Consider the following 21,464-nt stretch of genomic DNA (forward strand, 5'->3'; position numbering starts at 1 on the left):
AAAGTGCATTAACGAGTTGCCAGATTTTCATATACCAACACAAATACACAATTAAATTTACATTTTTTATACTTTTATTTAAAATAATTCGCAAAATTTAATGGTTTCTCAATTGCCGAAGCCAATTGTTAAAAATTATTCATCTGTGAAAACCAAGCGTGTTATTATGAAACTAAATAAACTAAAGCAAAGAGAAAAAAAACAAGAAGAACACTCAAAAAAGAATTTTGTAGAAAAATGTAATTATCTTATAATATGTGAAATATGTATTGTGGAATGCTGTTTAATCTGAAGCTGAAACAGAAACGAACGATTTTGAATTATGAAATTCAAAACACTTCATTACGATTTTGTGACATGCCTGATAATCTTGGATTTTTATATTTTTAAGAAAACTTTTTGAATCAATGTGTGGATTTTTAAGATTTTTTCAGAATATTGTCTTAGATTTTTAAGGACATATTTTGACCCACAATCGCAATTTTTTTCAGAATAAATTTTAATACTTGTTGCTGTTAATTATATTAAAAATAAAACAAATTGATAGCAAGTTGATTTATTCAATTTTATTGATAAATGTGTTATTGTAACTATTATTGCTTATAAAAAAATTGCATACTTTTTTAAATAATTGTGTATCTTATATGTATGTATTGTATATCAAAAATTTAATTTATAAAAATGCTAATAATGCCTACTTACAATTCAAGTTTTAAAGCAAGTATTTATTATCGTTAATGTTTTATATAATTAACTGTCGCAATCGTTTATATAATATTTTCTGTTTGTTTAAAAGCTAACGGGCTGAGAAGATGTAGAGCTTTTTAATACTAATTGATGTGGAAAGGTTACGTTTTTTTTTTGGTTTCAATACTTGGAAGTAAAATTGCTATTAAAAATAATTGATCCAATGTTTTGTTTTACATGTGCTGGCATTTTTCTATTCTTGTGTTTTTTGTTTCCTGTTTTTTAATAAAAATAGAAATAATTATTTGTTTCAAAAATATTATTTAGCAAATTTTTATATGAATATGATCAGTCGATGACGGTTATATTGCATTTTCTTAATAAAAAAAATATTCATTCACAGCTCATTGTGAGCGATGTTATGCAACAAGTGATTCTCGTTATATCCGTTTCTATTTATCTATAAAAAGCAAAAAAGCAATGCAACATTTTAAATGAAATACGAACATTCATTTATTAACGTGGTCCAGTAATCGCTTGGGTAGAAAGGCCAAACCAAACGCATTTTATAGCATCGATATACGACTTATAAACTAACAACGATGCTGAACATGCTAAATTTCCTTTACAAAAAACGGTTCTTTTATTTTGAAAAAGGCGAAAAGTGAAGATCTTTTCTTTTTCTTTCTGCGTAACTCCAGATACCTTTCAAAGAATAGGAATATAGAAAGTATATAATAATTGAGATTCAAACTATATATCTCCAATTAAGTTACTGAAATTATAGATGTATATCCGGAGTTCCAAATGGAAATGTTTTTCAAATCTGGCGTTGTTGAATTCCAATTCATTTAATGTTAATGATGACAATAATATATTCGTATTTGCCTTAGTATATGCAACAACAGCCTTGCAATGCCTGTTCCTCGCAAAGGCTGTTCACTCTAAAATTAATCTGTAAAAAGAAACTTTTCTTTTTAAGTCAGATGGTTCTATTGATTTTTCTTAGCACGCCTCCTCTTGAATCCAGTCATCTGTTTAAGCAGTTGAGTATTCTCATCATCTAAATCCAGACTTGGCTCCCACAAACGTAAACGTTTTGGTATATACATGAGTGCCAATAAGGTTATAGCTAAATGAAAGAAGAAAGTCATTTTGAGTTGGCAAATTCTGTAGGAAAATACTTACAATTCAAGACACATGGAAATATGACATAGAAATTTAAAGTACACGATTGAAAGTACAAAGTTTCCGTTAGATATAAAACCAAAGTTAGAGCCAGTGAACAACCTCCCATGCTAACAACTCTGAAATCAAATAAAAAAATTATTTTAATTTTAAGTGGTATTGTATTAAAAAAAAAAAACAAACACAATACAACACAAAAAAAAAACAGGAAAAATACCTGTACAGGTTGAGATAAAAAACTGCAATAAAATCAAACTCCATAATTTTTACATTGTTTTTTAAATTTTATTGAATGAAAGCAAAAAATGTCGGAAATAGCCTCAAATTTTAGAATAAGTTTAGATTTGTTTGAATTGGTCACCTCTGGCACGAATTATGGCCTTCAAACTGCCAATGAAACCGTCAATGCCCGAATGTTGCTCTGCGGTATTTTGGCCCATTCCCGGCGAAGCGCTTGCTTGAGGTGATCGACACTTAAGTATTAAGTCGGCTGTTATTGCGGCCGCACCATCACCATGGCCGGCGCTTGAGCTCTGGTAGCCAACCGAAGGTGCACATTTTCAGCTGACTTCTTTGACAAGTAAAAACGATCATTTTGTTTGTTTACAAACAGCTGGACAACAAATGTTTTATCATCGGAGAAAACCAAATTCGGCAGTTCACCACTTTCGGTCAAGCTCTTTTGGGTCTATTTTCTTTCTGTTGCGGTGTAAGTTCTTGCACTTTTTGGAATTTCAATGGCTTAACCCCGAGCTAATATTTCAATATTTGCCGAATGGAATATTGCGATATGTTCAACTTACGAACCATTTTTCGGCCACTGCGAAGCGGGTTTCGATCAAGACGCGTCTTTACTTTTCGAAGCATTTCTACTAATGTAGCTGTTTTCTCCCATCCACTTCCTTGACTCCGGGTTTCGCTACCAGTATCACGGTAACGAGCGATGGTACGAGACACAAAATAGTTGGAGTGCTCTAACGATAGCCACTGTTTTTCCAGTCAAATATAAAGAAAACGCACTTTCACGCTTGAATTCCATCACGAATATCTGTTTTTCTGGAAAATTCTCAACAAAAAGCTTTTGTACGCTTGTAAACAATATAAGTAGCTGTCACTGGAATAATTTTAACAGATGTCGAACGAGTGGCTTAGAAATGACAGCAGTCTGAAGTTGGTTGCAGTTTTTTCATCTCACCCTGTAGAGTAAAGTTAATTAAAACGTGGACTTAGAACAGGTTTAGACCACTGTGTTCACTCGATATCAAATGTCAATCGTATTCATAAATCCAGTGGATATTATATGACGTATACGCTATGGATTGACATTCCAGATCGAAAGGATTTCGTAAATCTAAACGTATTGTTACGTTCTTGGATTTTACTTAATCCCGTGTAGACGTTGTTTTATTTCCCAATACAGCTCGTACCAAATAAAACGCGGGTTCTTTCGGATTACGATTATTACAATGATTTTATTCACACAACTTTACTTTGCACTTTACTTTACTCGACGGTTTCAATTCGCGATCTGATTCACAACTGACTAACTGCCTTTCCATTTCCCCTATTTATATGAGCCTCGCCTGTCGCTACAGAAGTTTCTAGACGATCTGGTAACGCCTAGATTACGAACAATCTACCAATGCAACGAACACATACAAACTTACATTGAGTGAACAATAGCAACAACACATACAAACTTACATTGAGTGAACAATAACAACAACACATACACAGGCGAGGGGGTAACAAAGAAAGAGGAATTAAGCGATCATCAATGATGACGTTTAACAAGAATTGAGCGTCAGCAACAAAATAGAAAATGAAAGAGGAAATGAAAGGATGTAGAAAAATCTATACAGTAGTTGTTGTTGTGAAGTTATTCAAATAAACTGCGTAGTAGAAATTTACGTTACAATTCAAATTCTTAAATTAACGGAATTCATCTAAATTAACTTAAATCTAAAGTTATATTCGTAACAGTATTTTTAAATAGACATTGTATTATTGTTGTGAATATTAAATATATCCGAAAGAAAATGTGGTTAAAATCTAATATTGGGAGGGCTTGTATATGAAGCTATAAATACCATACTAGTAACAATTCAATAAGAAAATGTGTCTTAAATCGAGGAAATTGATGAAGGGTATGAGGCAATCAAGGTATAACCAGAAAGGTTAGCTTCGAAAGACATAGGAAAAATTCAAAATTCAGCAGAGTCTTATTGTGTCTATACATATACAATACAATTTTTTATACCCTTCACCATACTATAGAGGGTATATTAACTTTGTCATTCCGTTTGTAACTCCTCGAAATACTCATGTCAGACCCAACAAAGTATATATATTCTTGATCAGAGTAAACTTCTAAGTCGATTTAGATTTGTCCGTCTGTTTGTCTGTACGTCTGTTGTAATCAGGCAGGTCCACGTCTTTGTATAGCCCCCATATAACGGTATCTCCCAAAATTCGGTATTTTGATGATTTTAGCGCCATTATTCACCGGAATTGTTTCAAATTACGTATTTAGAGTTCGTAATGGGAACTACAGTCTGTGACAGAAAAATGTCTATGCATGTCCAGGTCTTCGTATAGGCCCCATATATCAGTACCTCCCTATATTCGGTATTTTGACGAGTTTAGGTACAATACCCACCGAAATTGTTTGAGATATCGTATTTGATGTAGTAATGGATGCTATAGCCTGTATGCTGGTCCAGTTCTTCGCACAGCTCCGATATAATGGTACCTCCCTATATACGATATTTTGATGATTTTAGCTACATTATTCACCGTTTATTTCAAGTTTCGAATTTGAATATGGTAATGGCTAATGGCAAACAATGCCTATGTAGGTCCACTTCGTATAGACCCAAATATAACGGCAATATTCGTTATTTTTAAAATTAACCAGCATTTTTTAAGGATTTTATTTTTTTTAAATTTCCAAATTCGTTCCAAATGGTGGAGGGTATTCAAAGTTTGGCCCGGCCGAACTTACTGCTTTTTAACTTGTTTCAGTTGACATTTCTTTCCATTATAAAAGTTTTCATTTCACATTTTCATGGAATAAGAATTGAGGCCCTGCATATGCAACTTTCTGTCATAGACTGTAGTATCCATTAGGAACTTCACATACAAAATTAGAAACAATCCAGGTGAATAATGTCGCTAAAATATCTTAAATCTGTAGGTATAGTTATATGGGGGCTATACCAAAAATGGACCTATATTGTCCATTTTCAATGTCAAAAGTCGTGTAGTCCTGATGAACGAAAAGAAGAAAGAAAAGAACTCACTGTCATCCCATGTATGTAAAATATATCTTATTCTTAGAAACAGTTTATTTCCTAGCTGCTATCTAGCTACAAATTCCCAATTCTCTGATAATGTCTCTCACCATTACATCCTTTACCAACTGATGTCCCCTCTTCTTACCATACTTTAACTCATCAGCGTAAGCTTTTTAAAGGGACTTTACACCAAAGACATTGTTCTTTAAAATAAATCGACATATTTATTTATCCGTTTTCCCCCCCCCCCTTTTTTTTTAGATTCCGGTGGATTTAGATGAAAGCTCAAAGAGGGTATATTAACTTTGTCATTCCGTTTGTAACTACTCAAAATACTCATTTCAGACCCAACAAAGTATATATATTCTTGATCAGCGTAAAATTCTAAGTCGATTTAGCGATGTCCGTATGTCTGTTGTAACCACGCTATCTTTCGAACGAATTGAGATAGAAGCCTAAAATTTTGCACACATGTTTATTTTGCCAGTAGGCACGTTAAGTTCGTAAATGGGCCATGTTGGACTACGTTTTCATATAGCCCCAATATAACGGTACCTCCCGATATTCGGTATTTTGATGATTTTAGCGACATTATTCACCGGAATTGTTTCAAATTTGGTATTTGAAGTTCGTAATGAATACTGCAGCCTAAGCAGAAAATTGTCTGTGCAGTCCCACATTTTGGTATAGCCGCATTTAATAGTACCTCCCTATTATATGATTTTAGCTACACTATTCACCTGTTTTTTTTTTCAAGTTTCGCATTTTAATATTGTAATGACAAAATTTCATATTCATATGCCGGTCCACGTCGTCGTTTAGACCCTAATATGACGGTTACATTTGGTATTTTTAAGATTTTAACGGATTTTATTTTTGAATATTGCCAAATTCGTTCCAAATGGTGGAGGGTATTCAAAGTTCGGCCCGGACGAACTTACAGCTTTTTTACTTGTTTTTTTTTTTTTTTTTTTGTTTATTTCAAAAATTTCTTATATGGCTACGGGTGCAAGCATGGCACAATTACAGAAGGTAGAACAAAGCTACCCCCCAAATACAATTTTTTTCTTTTGGTGCCCTTATTATGTCAAAACATATACACATTTTGTGCATGTGTGTTTATTATTTTGAATAAAAAATACAATAATTTGAAATTATTTCAAATTTGGTTGCAAAATAAATGCAAATTTTCGACGTAAGTGGGTAACAAATTTTACAATTTTGCGATAACACTGTATTGTCTTACTATTTTAGATTCCATCTGGTGGAATAACCCCGAAATTCCATTCTTGTTTCGCGGGTTTTCCCAATATAAGAATTTTGTTAAAAAAAATTAAAAAGTAAACAAAGCCTACTGTTGCATATTTTAAAGTCTATTTGAAACTATAAGACTCCAGCACAGAGTTGCATTGTTCTAGTTTCTTTGAAGTTGAGCAACTTTTGAAGTCATGGCTAGGCATATTAATGTCAAATTATAATGGAAAACAACGGCTGGATTTTAGTGCGGCTCTGTAATCCCTTTGTGAAATGTCACAAAATATGCCTAGCCATGACTTCAAGCTTCTTATGTACTTAGGCTGGAAATACATAAAGCGCATATTTGGCTGGCTTTAGTCATCGGCTGGCTTCTTTGTAGATGAACAAAGGAGTTCTAGGTTGACCTAGTTCGATTTTGGCCCTAGGCTCCTTTGTTCATTTCCGAAGAAGCCAGCCGATGACTTAAGCCAGCCAAATAAGCGCTTTATGTATTCCCAGCTTTAGCCCTTAAGATCATGGTAAAGTAATGCAGGTTACAGCAATTGTTGTTGTACAAGAATCGTAACAACAGCCACATACAAATTTGTTTTGTAATTAATACAAGTGTCAGAGTTATGTGTCCAAAAATGTAAACAAAATAATTAATTTTCAATAAATTATTTTAATTTCAAAAATATATATCTTAAAATATTTAATTTTAATGCTTACACATCATTCCCCTTAATGTATAGTTGTTAGCTGTTGGTCCTAATCTCTCAACACGTCAAGTAATCGCTAGAAATCGCGGGAAAGGCAACATCACTTTCAAGTTGAAACCAAACAGCATACATACATAAAGTATTCTACATTTTGCATTTTTAGGAAATATGAAATATACGTACATATTATCTAACGTGGTGTCGCTGTTCCTTAACCGCAAAAAAGTTTCCGAACCATATTGGTTTTCTGTCACAAAATTAAATAGGATGAACATATTGTATTATCTATACCAATTACAAAATTTAATTCCCATTAACACCGGAAGAATGGATATTGTTACAACGGAATTCGAAATAATATGTATGTACAATACACAATTTTTTTCGTTTAGCGGAAGGATAAAGCTAATTATATTTTAAATCTTACAAAACAACACAACCTCCTACTTAGATTATACCCTTTTACCATGATTAAGGTGCTTAATTTATGACGATTTAAGTGCTTAATCATCCCAATTTTAAGATGATTTATCATTCAGACTGAAATCAATTCAAAACTAGGATTGTTTTAAATCCAATATTAAATCGAAATATTTAGGAATACAACACTGCATTTTGCTCCTAAAAATGCAACTGTTGTTGCCTGTACCTGAATTGGCAACAGCGTTCGTATATCGTTCTTTCATTTTAACTCTGCAAACATTTGGAAGTATGTTACTCACTCCCTCCACCTTGGAAAGGAGGTTATATTAACTTTGTCATTCCATTTGCAACATCCCTAAATATTCGTCGTAGACCCCATAATGTATATATATTCATAATTAGCATAAAATTCTAAGACGATTTAACGATGACCGTCTGTCTGTCTGTTGAAATCACGATACAGCCCACACTATTATTTATTGTGTCTAGGATGGTTGGTATTAAAAATGAGATATATCGGTCGACGTTTTGGTATAGTCCCCATATAACGGTACATCCCTATATTCGGTATTTTGATAATTTTTGCCGCATTTTTTCATGGATTTGTCTAAAAATTGGTATTTGTTGGTCATTGTGGGTTCTAGCTGCGGTGGTGATACATTGCATGTATAGGTCCACGCTTTGGTATAGCCCCCATATAACGGTACCTCCCGATATTCGGTATTTTGATGATTTTTACCATATTTTTTTACGGATTTCTCTGAAAATTGGTTCGTGCACCGAAACTTTTGTATGTATAGGTCCACGTTTTGATATAGTCCCCATATAACGGTACATCCCGATATTCGGTATTTTGATGGTTTTTGTCACATTTTATCGCGGATTTGTCTAAAAATTAGAATTTGTTGGTCATAATGAGTTCTAGCTCCGTTGGCGAAATAATGTATGTAAAGGTCCACGCTTTTGTATAGCCCTATATAGCGCTACCTCCCGATATTCGGAATTTTGATGATTTTTGCCACATTTTTTATGGATTTGTCTAAAAATTAGTATTTGTAGGTCATAATTGGTACTAGTTTTTCCATTACTCTAAGGTGGAGGGTATTAAAAGTTCGGCCCGCCGATCTTAATGTTTTTGACTTGTTAAGATGTCACTTCTACGATGCTTCTAATCCTAATAAATGCGTTAGTATGTACATTAACAATGTCAAAACTTCTGCTGTCTGCTTTCAATCGTCACGGAGTTATTACGTAGTGGCGCAAAGGATGATAAAATAAGCTGACGCATCTGCGGACACTATTTTATGACTTCCATCGGATGAAGTAGTTTACAATTACTTACGAATTGAACAGAAATAAGACTTTATTCTATTTGGGTAGTATGAAACACTGTGACGCTGTGGTAGCGTGTCAGCTTTGCGCTCTGAACACTTGAAACAAAAACGGTAAGAAAGCGATATCAAACGCGATTATTTATATTGCTTAGTTGTGACTTCTAAGTAATTTCCGGGATATTTTTTTGTTTGGGAAAAAAAGCGAAGATAATGGATTTCCCTTTATGATATCGAAAAAAAATTCCAAAACTAGTGGATTCTTGCAGGAATCGACATCGAATTTTATGCTGATCATGAATACATATACTTTACGGGGCGAAGGGGTGTTATACACGGAATTTAATATGCCCTTATTTAAAGGGTGGACGGTATAATTGGTGAAGTTGTGAAACTTAAAAGACTCGTAACTTTGTTAAAATTAACCAATTAAATAACATTCAAATGAATTGTTTAAACAAGAATATTATTGTAAAATATGATGCCGACCTCGGGAACACAAAAATATAAGTTGGAATGTAGCTGGAAACATGAATTTTGGATATTATAAGCAAACAAAAATTTAAAAATGTTGAAATAAATACTTAAAAAAACTTAAAAATAACAAATAAAATGATTTTGGTGTATTTATTGACAAATAGGACCATTTGTAAACTGAAATCTCCTCAACCTTCAAAATGAGTATGGAAGACCTGCTCACTACTGGATTATAGCTTTCCTAAGATCGGCAGTGCGTTGACATCTTCTAAAAATGCGATAAATTTAATTATTTAAATTGTCTATCTTATATAGATTAAAATGTACAATAACAATGCCGAATCAGTTTCATTAAGTAGATATTAATTTTTTTTAAATATATTATTATTTTTTGCTTACAAAAAAATCGATTTGCGACTGTCGATTTTATGCTGGCAATAAGAAAGTGGTGTCGACTACTGCCAACTGGTACCGACAAGTCCTACTTTAATAAAATTGCAAACATTACAATTTTATAAAAACAAGTGATTCAAACTTTTATTATTATTTAGGAAACAAAACAAAATATCGAGTCTAAAAAATTTAACGTTGTTATAATTGAAATACTCCACTCAGAATGGTGAATGATTGAAGAAGCGAAAATCCTAAACACAAGCTCCTAAACTCTGCCAGACATTCGCAGACTATATATCGTTAAGCAACATTTGTTGACCGCAGCTTGAATTAAAATAATTTTTTATACCCTGGAAATACTCATGTCAGAGTACATATATTGTTGATCAGCGTAAAATTCTAAATTGATGTAGCGATGTCGGTCCATGTTTTCGTATAGCCCCCATACAGCGGTAGCTCCCAAAATTCGGTATTTTTATGATTTAATGCAAGCCACACACGTTACAACTGGTTGTACAACTGGGAGAGGTTGTATTTAAGATTGTATCGTTTGTGGCCCGGTTGTACGAAGTTGTGTCTCGGTTGTATGGCATCAACCGATTGTAACGTTTGTGGGCATGTCGCCTACAATTTCGTTTTGTTTTTATTTTTGAAGGGGCAACACCATTGTTTCGCACATCAAAACAATACAAAATCCAATCAAATGTGTGATTTTAATCTATATATATAAAAATCAATTGTTGTTCGTTGATAATGGAATCAGTTGAGAACGGCTGGACCGATTTGCAAAATTTTTTGTACAAACGTTCGTCATACCCTGAATTAGGATTTTAAAGAAAAAAATATTGACCACGCCTACTTTTAAGTTTATCTAAAATCCTTATATTTGCCAAAATAATGAAGATATCGGTTTGAAAATTATTACACGAGATACTGTTGACTTCCCATCCACACCTAAGCATATATTTTGGGGCTGAAGAACTAACCACGCCTACTTTTTAATCTAAATATATCTATATATGCATATATAAGAAAGTTGTGTTAGTAACACCGCTTATAATTGAAGAACCGCCGATCTGATTTTAACGATTTTGACAAATTCGGAATTGTCTCTTGGCGAGAAAGAATAAAATCCAAAAAATCGCGTAAAAATGTGAAATTTGAGCATTTTTATTTTGACTTTTAAAATGTACAATAGTAGTGTTTTATTTTGCATATTTTTTTTTTCCATTTTGTCTTACAATTTTCGAATGTATATTTGTAGTGTTTTTTTTTTAATTCTAATATTATGTGTAGTCTTTTCGGGGAGTATAAAGCGACAACGGACAAAACTGTTATTTATAGATATAAGCTATGAACAAAAATATTTTAATTACTTTTTTAAAATCGATAAAAATAATCACAAAAAAGGCCATTTCTTTGCAAAAATTCTAAAATCGGGAAAGAAAAATGAAAAATTGTTTAATGGAACCGAATTTCAAAATAATAGTACATTCTATTGACAAACTTCGTAACGACCTTTAAACATTTGCTGTAAAATATCAGCGAACCAGTTGAAGATTTTTTTTATTTTTTTCAGTTTGTTTTTCTTTTTTTGTCAATTTTATATAATGTACGGTTTTTTTTCAATTTAGCTTAAGATGTTGAATTCGATCGTTTTTTTTTTTTTTTTCTGTGAAAAAAATAAAGAATTATTTTCAACATATATAAGAAAATCATGTCAGTTACTACGCTTATAACTCAAGAACGGTTTGACGGATTTTAAGAATTCACACAATTTCGGATGGTATGCAATACGATATTAAATGGCAATCTTTCATGCCTAAAATTGGCATATAGCTTTCAACTCCAGGACCTAAATCGTGCTTACGCTGGTAAATGCGAACACATTTAAACAAACAAAAATGATCGACAAAGCGTTATGGGGCTCATTTCAAAACGTGAACTTACTTCTTTCACATGACAATAATCCGTCCAAAGAGAACTCAAAATGCCAAATTCATTGGGACTGCAATCAGTGATATACCGAATATAAAGCGAATTGGACATTTAGTAAGAAAAGAATTTCTTCCTAAACTTTCAAGATACCTTAGATTGCTTTTTCAGGTCATGATTTGGGTCATAGCCCCCAGATAAGAGTACAACCCGATTTCAAGTATAGTTTACATTTTAACCATATTTTCCATACAAATTTCGGCAAATGTTGGTAATTTGAGAAGAAACCATCATCATCAAAAAAATGAATTCCCATCTTTCGGTAATGGGTGTAAAAGAGTAATTATCTTTGACTATTCTGAAATCATTCTGCCCTCAATTATGAGGTGGACAAAAATAAATACTACGCAGCACGGTATTCTAAACGTTGGAAATACAAATTCCAAATTACAGCTCATTTTAATTTAAAATATTGCTAATCTCTTTAAAACACAGAAAATTGAGCTGAGTTTTCACATGGGGCTATTATCGACATTCTTTATCATAAAAGTTTTTAACATTCAAATTAAAGCCTATGGCTGACAAATAAGATCAGGCTATTTAAAATATGTAACACCGACGGTAGGTGAACATTTATAATAATTTTTGCCATGAATATTTGTTTCTATTTAGAAATTACTATTCAGTCATTACTTTTTATTAGATGAGTCAGATCTGTGATCTATTATGCTTAAAAAAATAATCATTAAAGACTAAAAGTACGGGCCGGCAACGCGGAACGGGCCAGCTAGTGCATATATAAAAAGGAATTTCAATTTATAAAATGGAATTTCAAAAATTAATTATAAATAAAAGCTATTGAGTCAATTATAGGGCATGAATTTTTTTCCAGTGGCATCTTAACTCAAATAAGCTCTACGAAAAGTGAAGTTGTACAAAGAAATTGTACACTAAGTTGTATCGTTTGTGACAAAAACACAGAAATTGAGAACTCTCCAAGTTTTACAACCAGTTGTATATTATGTGGCTTGCAAAAGCGATATTATAGACCGGAATTGTCTCGTTTCTTTTCCATTTTGTATTTCAAAGTGTAATTGGGAACGACACCCCATAACAGAAAATTACTTATACAGGCGCACGTCTTCGTATAGCCACAATATTCGGTACTTTTAAATTTCGTGTCTAAGGCTCGTGACGGAATTGTTTAAAATTTCGCATTTGAAGTTCGGAATCGGTATTACAACCAATGACAAAAAAACAAGTAAGCAAAGGCTATAGTCGTGCGGGCCGACCATGTGATACTCTACAACACTTATGCCCTCTTATGTCCAAATCCATTTTGGAAGATTTCGCTTTTGAAATTATGTCACGGTGCACTGCCCAGATATTACCCTCAGCATTTTGACCAGTGATATTTGCCCAATATTTACGCACTCTGTCGTGCTGTTAGTTGTTGTGGTCCATTTTACAGATAAATATAATCCAATGGTAATCAAAAATGCTAGAATTCTTCCCTGTCCTTGACGCTCTTCTCATGCATGTCGAACGGCTTCAATTGTTTTTCGACATGCTGTTTTTCTGTTTTTGGTTCATTTGAACCCCTCAGTATTTTGCGATCATCTCCAAAAGCAAGGAGGAAGCAGAGGGGCTGTATATCCAAATTTGCTTGTCTACGATATTTCGCTATATTCGTCAACAAAATCAGCATAAAAAAGCTAGAAGTTCACCTTTTGTGTATTTCGGATATCGCCTGTAAGTTATGTTGGTATTTTTTCACACAAAAATCATAGTCCATTCTACCCGATGTCCTAAACTTTAACTTCATGCGAGATTTTGTGTCCTATTTATGACCTTTATAACGGCTGCAAAATCAGGAACATTTTAGTTGCTGGTCCATTTCAACCTCTTCTGAGCCTAACCCTACCCTCGTGAAAATTTTCGTGAGGATCGGACGATTATTGCAATCTGTATATAATAACCCCCAACTCAACCTTTGTTGAAAGGTGAAAATATTACAAAATATACACTTCAATATTATAAGTCATATTGAAAAAATCGCATGCGATAAAAAGTATGAAAATATGTCACAAAATACAACAAAATCTATATTAGCTTCATTATTGGCATCTTTTTATACGAGAGGGCATTCTGAATTGACAAAATGTGTCAAAATCTGTCCAGCCATTCTTGAGATATAAGCATTCTAGCTAACATTCCCTCCTTTTGTATATACACATTGTATATATTTCTCTATATATATCTATTTTTGGCATCTAAGTGATGGTCAGAATTAACCTTTTTGTGATTTCGCCGGGATTTTGAATATTGCCACTTGCATTTTCAAAGCAGATATTTTCTATTAAAAATTAATATAATCATCAATATTGGACCGTTTTACATAGACCTAATGCATGATCTTCTCCAAAACGCGACATTTTAATGATATGTTTCTTTGATCATTTATATAACTAATGGATATGAAAATATTAATTTACATCCAGTGGGTTAAGCCATATATATGTAAACGTATTGTAAAAATCAAAAAAAAAAAAAAACAACAAACAAACCCTTAGAAGCACCCATGGTAGAAGAATACAGGTAGTCGCATCGACACAGCTGCTGGGGCAATGAACTGTCAAACCAATTTTAAAATTGAAACATTTTTATGAAAAATTATTGAAATTTGTAAAAATTGTTGAAAATTGCATATCATTACAACCTTTGAATGGTGTCGTATAAGAAAACTTATTAAAATCAAAGTATTCCCAAGCGTTGATTATCTAATTAAGCTGAGTTGGTGGGGACATTTTCATCGAATCAGCAAAAATTCTCCACGTGCTACCGATGTCTTTAAAAAAAACTTTTTACACCATCCACCATTTTATGAAGGGTATACTAGCTCTGTCATTCCGTTTGTAACTCCTCGAAATATTCATAATAGAACCTAGCCATGTCCGTCTGGCTGTCTGTTGTAATCACGCTATCTTTCGAACGAATTGAGATAGATGGCTAAAATTTTGTATACATGTATAGTTTACCAGTAGGAAGTTAAGTTCGTAAATGGGCCATGTCGGTCCACGTTTTCGTATAACCCCATTTAACGGTACCTCCCGTTATTCTTCATTTTCATGATTTTTGCGACATTATTTATCGGAATTAGTTTAAATTTCATATTTAAAGTCCGTAATGGGTACTACAGCCTATGACAAACATTTTTGTATGCATGTCCCCGTCTTCGTATAGCCCCCGTAAAACGGTACCTCCCGATAGTCGGTATTTTGATGATTTCAGCAACATTATTCACCGGAATCGTTTCCAATTTTGTATCGGAAGATCTTAATGGGTATTACAATATATGGCAAAACATTTCGTATGCAGGTCCACGTCTTCGTATAGCCCCCATAATATTCGGTATTTTCACGATTTTTGCGACATTATTCACCGTAATTGTAACAAATTTCGTATTTAAAGATCGTAATTGGTACTACAGCTTATGAAAAAAAAATTTCGTATGCAGGTCCACATCTTCCTTCCTTCCCCATATAACGGTTTTCATTTAAGTCGTAGTTTTCCGATATTTTTTTTGAAAATTTATAAGTTCCTTTTAAATGGTGGAGGTTTAGATCTTAACTGCTTTTTTTCTTTTGTTGTAAGCCTAATGAAAACGGCCACCTACAACTTCAGTTATTTTTAGTCCCCACTCGCACGGTAGATTTAAGAAGGTAAAGTCACACAATCATATGTTCACAATTTTTTTTTTTCAAAATATTTCTCATTGTCAAAATGTATATTTATACTTCCATTGTACATACACAAATCATAGATGGGAACCTTATTTCTATGCATTTAAATTTGACAAGGTAAATTACAAAACATGCAGAGATGGGTATGTTTATTTGAAATGACTTTGCCTTCTTAATTTTACCATGCCCACTCGTTTAAACAATAACAATAATCTCACTAATATTGCATTTGGGACAGCAGAAAAGACTGTCATGGTAATGAGCACGACTTCACGTAAAAAAAAAAACTACAGCATTGTGGCATACTTACGGCCTATAGTGTATGTATAAAGTACAGTGCACCAAAGCTAAAGCCTTAAGCAAGCAATACATTCCAATAATGCGCGATACCGTATAATCTCCTGAAATACAGAAAACAAAAATCAAACCACAAATCCTGCACATCAGTATTTTGAGTCATCAATGATGCTGAAAAAGCAACAACAACAACACAAATATATCATTCTTACCTTCTATGAACTGTGTATCGGCATGGTCGAGAAAACTTCGACGCTCAATATAGCTACGAAATGCTGTTCCCAAGTCCATAAAGGCGACAAATGCTATCCAGCCTCGAAAGGCGTATAGCAGTTTACGCTCCATTTTTGTGTGGTAAGGCGTTTTGGCGGTTTTTGTTCGAACGGGAGGTCGGTGTTAAAATGTAACAGAAGAAGGTTGTAGGTTGTTGATCTTTAGTTGGCGGTGGTGACGACAGCAGTGGCGTCTAAATAGTTTTTGGCTTCAGCTAAAAACGTCGGGTATCACTTTTTACTGAAACAATTGCAAATGAATAAACGCGACCATTCGTTCGTTAATGCTTTCAGTAAATAACTACAAAGGTTCCTTGACTCTTCTTTTTCTCCTCTACTATTTGACGACGATGATGAAGATACTATAGGTATTACATTGGCACTTAATGCTGGTTGGTTGTGTGCTTCCCAATGTCTTTCTGTTGTGGTTGCTGTTTTCTCTCGTTCTCGAGTAAGTGATTTGGGCCTTATTTGGGTCAAATACTGCTACAGTTCACAAGTAGAATCTGTGTGAAAAACTGTTAACCTCTGCTGTACTATGGGACAAGGAAAAAGGTAAAGAAATAAAATTTTGAGAGATATTAGGATTGAAATGAAAATGCAAGAACGATTTTGAGATACATTTAATAATTGCAATAAAAATTAGGCTAATGTAATGTGCAATTCATGGCTAACATTAAAGAAGTAATCTCATTTGCCATATCGGTAATGACGGAACTGATTTCAAATAATTTATAATGTTATTTCATAACTATTTATGTAAAACTAGTGGCATATTTTTATAAAATTAAAAAATTAAGCCTTTAGACGAACGAGGAATCGTTCCATACAATCAACGAATGGAACGGTTCATCGTTGTTTATACCGATCCCCATACTATGGAGGGTATATTAACTTTGTCATTCCGTTTGTAACTTCTCGAAATACTCATATCAGACCCAACAAAGTATATATATTCTTGATCAGCGTCAAATTCTAAGTCGATTTAGCGATGTCCTTCTGTCTGCCTGTTGTAATCACGCTATCTTTCGAACGAATTGAGATAGAAGGCTAAAATTTTGCCAGTAGGCATGGACCATACAGGTCCACGTTTTCATATAGCCCTCATTTAACGGCACCTCCCGATATTCGGTATTTTAATAATTTTATCGACATTATTCACCGGAATTGTTTCAAATTGAATACTTAAAGTTTGAAATGGATACTACAGTCTAAGAAAGAAAATTGTCTGTGCATGTCCACGTCTTCGTATAGCTCCTATATAACGGTACCTCCCTATATTCGGTATTTTGATGATTTTAGCGACATTATTCACCGAAGAAGTTTCAAATTACGTATTTAGAGTTCGTAATGGGAACTACAGACTGTGACAGAAAATTGTCTATGCAGGTCCAGGTCTTTGTATAGGACCCATATATCAGTACCTCCCTATATTCGGTATTTTAACGATTTTAGGTACAATACTTACCGAAATTGTTTCAGATGTCGTATTTGAAGTTCGTAATGTATGCTACAGCCTGTGACCGAAAATTGTCTATGCAGGTCCAGGTCGTCACACAGATCCGATATAACGGTACCTCCCTATATAGGGTATTTTGATGATTTTAGCTACATTATTCAACGTTTATTTCAAGTTTGCCTATGTAGGTTTAGGTCGGCTTAGGTCGTATATACCCCAATATAACGGCTATATACGCTATTTTTAAGATTTTAACAGAATTTTTAACGGATTTTATTTTTTGAAAATTTCCAAATTCTTTCCAAATGGTGGAGGGTATTCATAGTTCGGGCCGACCAAACGTACAGCTTTTTAACTTGTTCACATTTAGATTGCTCTTGAATCTAAAAGTTTTTACTAGGAAAACCGATTTTTCTCTTTATGATATCGAACAAATTGCTAAACTAGTAGATTGAGAACAGATTTGAGAACAGAGCAATTTTTATACTTCTATTCCTTTGGCAAGCGGTACAAAATAGCATTGCTGTATAGTGCATGATATGACTTCAATAATTATTATATTAAAAAATATTTATTGGAGCATAGATATACCGGACCAAGTTTCACCAAATGATAAAATTCAGTTGAATATGAAGAAATCTATTCAATTTGGGCTGATATTATATACATGATGATATTACATATATGATAACCGTAGCATCGGATGAAGATGTATATCGAAGCTATATAAAAATCTGAACCTATCTCAATAAAATTTGGCTGATGTATTTTCGAGTAGTATCTGATAATGTTGTGGACTGTATATTACGCGTGTAAGAATCTTACACCAAATCAGGTGAAACATATATATGTGAGCTATAGCTATATTTGAATCGAATTTCTGAAAAATTTGAAGCACTTGCTTTTAGGCGGAATTCCGTCGGAAGTGCCAAAACTCAGTCCTTTTGGGCTAATATTGGCGATTTGGTTCACAAAAAAAACTGAAATCGGTTAAAGATATGTGTGTGTGCTATATCAAAATCTGAACCGATCTTAACCAAATGTTAAGCTCTTATTTCTGAGCTGTATCTGATATCTGGTACCAAAAATCATTGTTGTGAGGAACTGAGGAACGGATAAAACATATATATGGGAGCTATAGCTTACCTGAACCTATTTTCACCAAATTTGAAGTACAATATCATTTGGACTGATATTGACCATTCGGTGCACAATTAATAGACCGACGGGCTGACACGCCTAAATCGATTCAGAAAATGATTCTATGAAGATCCTCAAAAGTAACTATGGGTCTATATCGCTTCTTTCTCCATGTTTCAACAATAAATGCAAAAAAACATGATACTCTTACCACTATGTGGCATAGGGTATTAAAAGCAGTAAGTTCGGCCAGGTCAATATTTGAATACTATCCACCTTCCAAATGGTGGAATTTGCAAATGTTAAAAAAGACCGTTGAAAAATACTGCTAAAATCATAAAAATACCGAATATAAGGATTTAAGGTTATATTAGAATATGTAGGCAGACGTGGACATATATGTGCAATTTTTGTCAAACTTAAGACAATTTCGCTAAAACACAATTTACACAATTTAAATCAAAATTTTCGCTAAAATCATCAAAATACGCAATATAAGGAGGAACCGTTATATGGGGCTATAAAAGACCTGGTTCTGCATATGCAATTTTCAGTCATGGGCTGTAGCATCCATTAGAAACTTCAAATACAAAGTTTGAAACAATTCCTGAATAAAGGGAGGTACCGTCATATGCGGATCATACCAAAACATAGATCTATATTGACAAACATTCTATTGGAAAACATTCTGCCAATTTACAGCATATTCGTGTTAAAATTGTGACTAAGACACCCAAAAAAATCTGTCGGTACAGTTATATGGGGCTATATAGGCCATTTTTTTAACCTACTACATTTCATTCGACACCTAGAGTGACTTCCAAAGACGGACGGACATGGCTAAATAGACATAGAAGTTTATGCTGATCAAGAATATATATACTTTGTGGGGTCTAAAATTTATATTTCAAGGCGTTACAAACGAAACGACGAACTTAATAAATCCTCTATGCTATGGTGGAGACTAAGACTAAGTCAACCTAAAACTCCTTTGTTTTTTTTAGGAAGAAGCCAGCAGAGAATGAAAACTTAAATTTAACATGACCTACGTGACTTCACTTTCCGCACAGCTCAGCCCAGTGCTCCGAACCACTCTATGGTGACACAATAAAGCCTGCAAATACTTCTTTTTGTTAAACTTCCGGTTTCCTGTGTTCTGATTTCGGGAATAACGGTAGTGTAGGTGTTTTTGTTTAAATTTTTTCTACTCTATTGAAGTTACAAACTCGGCTAATATATGGCTGTTTTCATTGTATTGGTTGGCAAACTTTGTTGATTGACTTTTGTTTTCATGTTGTTGTCACAAAACGACATAAAGCGATTAAAAATGTGTACTTATTCCGAAATACACGCGATTTGATGTTTGTTTTTATCACACTCCACATCAAAGAGACAGACGTGCAGACACATAGACATTCAGGTAGTCGAGCTAAGGGATATGACTTAAAAAATATGGGCCAACATATAAATCACTGAGAATAAATAATAATAATAGAAATATGTACGTTTGTATGTGTTTGTTTGTTGGAGCCCCACACTTGGGTCATTAATAGAATTCTTCGTTGTTGTTATATTTATTTTTCTGGTTATTTTTTATTAGCTTTGTTGTTGCAATATTTTGTTGTTATAGATAAAAAATATTTTCGCTGTTATAAATTATATTTGGGTTAAGTTTCACTTCACTTTGATTGTCGTCCTTTTTTGGTTGATAATGATGTTGTTGCTGTTTTCGATTTGACCAAGAATACCAATACTTTTTATTTCATTCTTAGCAAAATTTTTCCGCGTTTGGCTAGACCAACCGTCTGTTTATGGTTGACAAAAAATGAATGCTGAATATATTCTATGCTCGTTTGGTTAGAATAGCAGCAGCACTCGGCAGAGAGCGAGCATGAGGGACCAACCCCATAGCTTAATAAGAATGCATTGAGTTTATTGCTAAGTTTACCGGCATGTCATGCGCATTATCGAAAAAAATGCTGACCCTTTATTCTCTATCATGCGAGGGTATGAATGGAAGCAACTTTCACATTGTAAGAACAATCATATCAAATTTATTGTTGAGATTTAATATTTTCACATATTGTGCTTTATTTTTAATTGAATTTAATTTTTAATTTAATATGTGTAAATAGACAATAAAATATGATACTATTGGTCTGCTCAAGAATTGCAAGAACGTAAAAGTTTTCATTACGATAACCGATTTTCCTTCATGATATAGCGAAAAATGGCAAAACTAGTAGATTCTGACTGGACCAGACAGTTAATCTTACTCATGGTACAATGAATACAAGGTAGACTAACTTTGAAAAAATTGCAAGTATAGAGGTCTACCTGTTTGGCTTGTAATGTCAGAATTACTATCAAAACAATAAAAAAGCTAACAACTTGTTGCATTGATTTTGAATAAATAATTTAAAACCGCGAAAACTGAATGAAAGGTCAAATTTTCTTTTCAAAATCATGTTCTATACATCTCTTATGGTTTATTTCGCGACAAAAAGTGGAGATTTTGTCGATACGTCGCAATAAGCATTTTGAAAACACCCGAATTTAAATGTTTTCTGAACAAATTATTTTATTATTGAAAATAATACACACACATAAACAAATGAAGTTGACATATTAAGCCAGAAAAATAAAAAAAATTTAAATCATATGGTAGTTCTGCCCTACCTTGAATTCATTGTACCATGATCTTACTTATGTGCCCCTATTACTGTAGTCAAACATCGAAATGAAATCAATGTCAGCACATAAAACACATACCAAAATCCACTTTTGAAGAATTTCCGTCGTTGACTTGACCTACATATATTTAACTAGGAAGTGCCAGCTACTTCGTCAGCGGAAATTCCACCTTAG

General features: G+C 33.4%; 1 protein-coding gene across 7 annotated transcripts; it reads right to left on the reverse strand.

The window, feature by feature from the left end:
- Positions 1-551: 551 nt before the first annotated feature.
- On the reverse strand, positions 552-20,619 carry LOC101898325 (uncharacterized). 7 transcript variants are annotated; one of them, XR_009343088.1, is made up of 6 exons: positions 19,646-20,619; positions 15,938-16,533; positions 15,739-15,829; positions 1,876-1,994; positions 1,464-1,819; positions 552-1,392 (listed from the first exon to the last, which is right to left on the reverse strand). XR_009343088.1 is itself a non-coding variant. In XM_059127102.1 (5 exons), exons 2-5 carry the CDS (start codon positions 16,068-16,070, stop codon positions 1,680-1,682), a joined length of 483 nt encoding a protein of 160 aa, XP_058983085.1. In that variant the 5' UTR covers positions 16,071-16,528; positions 20,280-20,619; the 3' UTR covers positions 552-1,679. The 7 variants fall into 7 exon arrangements, 6 of the variants coding, with proteins under 6 accessions (XP_058983085.1, XP_058983084.1, XP_058983082.1 ...); XM_059127102.1 differs by having other exon boundaries at positions 552-1,819; positions 15,938-16,528; positions 20,280-20,619; XM_059127101.1 differs by having other exon boundaries at positions 552-1,819; positions 20,280-20,619.
- Between the last annotated feature and the right edge of the window lie 845 nt (positions 20,620-21,464).

Source organism: Musca domestica, unplaced genomic scaffold, assembly GCF_030504385.1.
Source record: "Musca domestica strain aabys unplaced genomic scaffold, Musca_domestica.polishedcontigs.V.1.1 42, whole genome shotgun sequence".
NCBI lineage: Eukaryota > Metazoa > Arthropoda > Insecta > Diptera > Muscidae > Musca > Musca domestica.

Coding starts and splice junctions, on each gene's coding strand:
- LOC101898325 (XM_059127102.1), bottom strand. CDS start 16,070: ATGGAGCGTAAACTGCTATACGCCTTTCGAGGCTGGATAGCATTTGTC. Junction 15,830..15,937: donor CGATACACAGTTCATAGAAG/GTAAGAATGATA, acceptor TCTGTATTTCAG/GAGATTATACGGTATCGCGC. Junction 1,995..15,738: donor TTATACATACACTATAGGCC/GTAAGTATGCCA, acceptor ATTTGATTTCAG/AGTTGTTAGCATGGGAGGTT.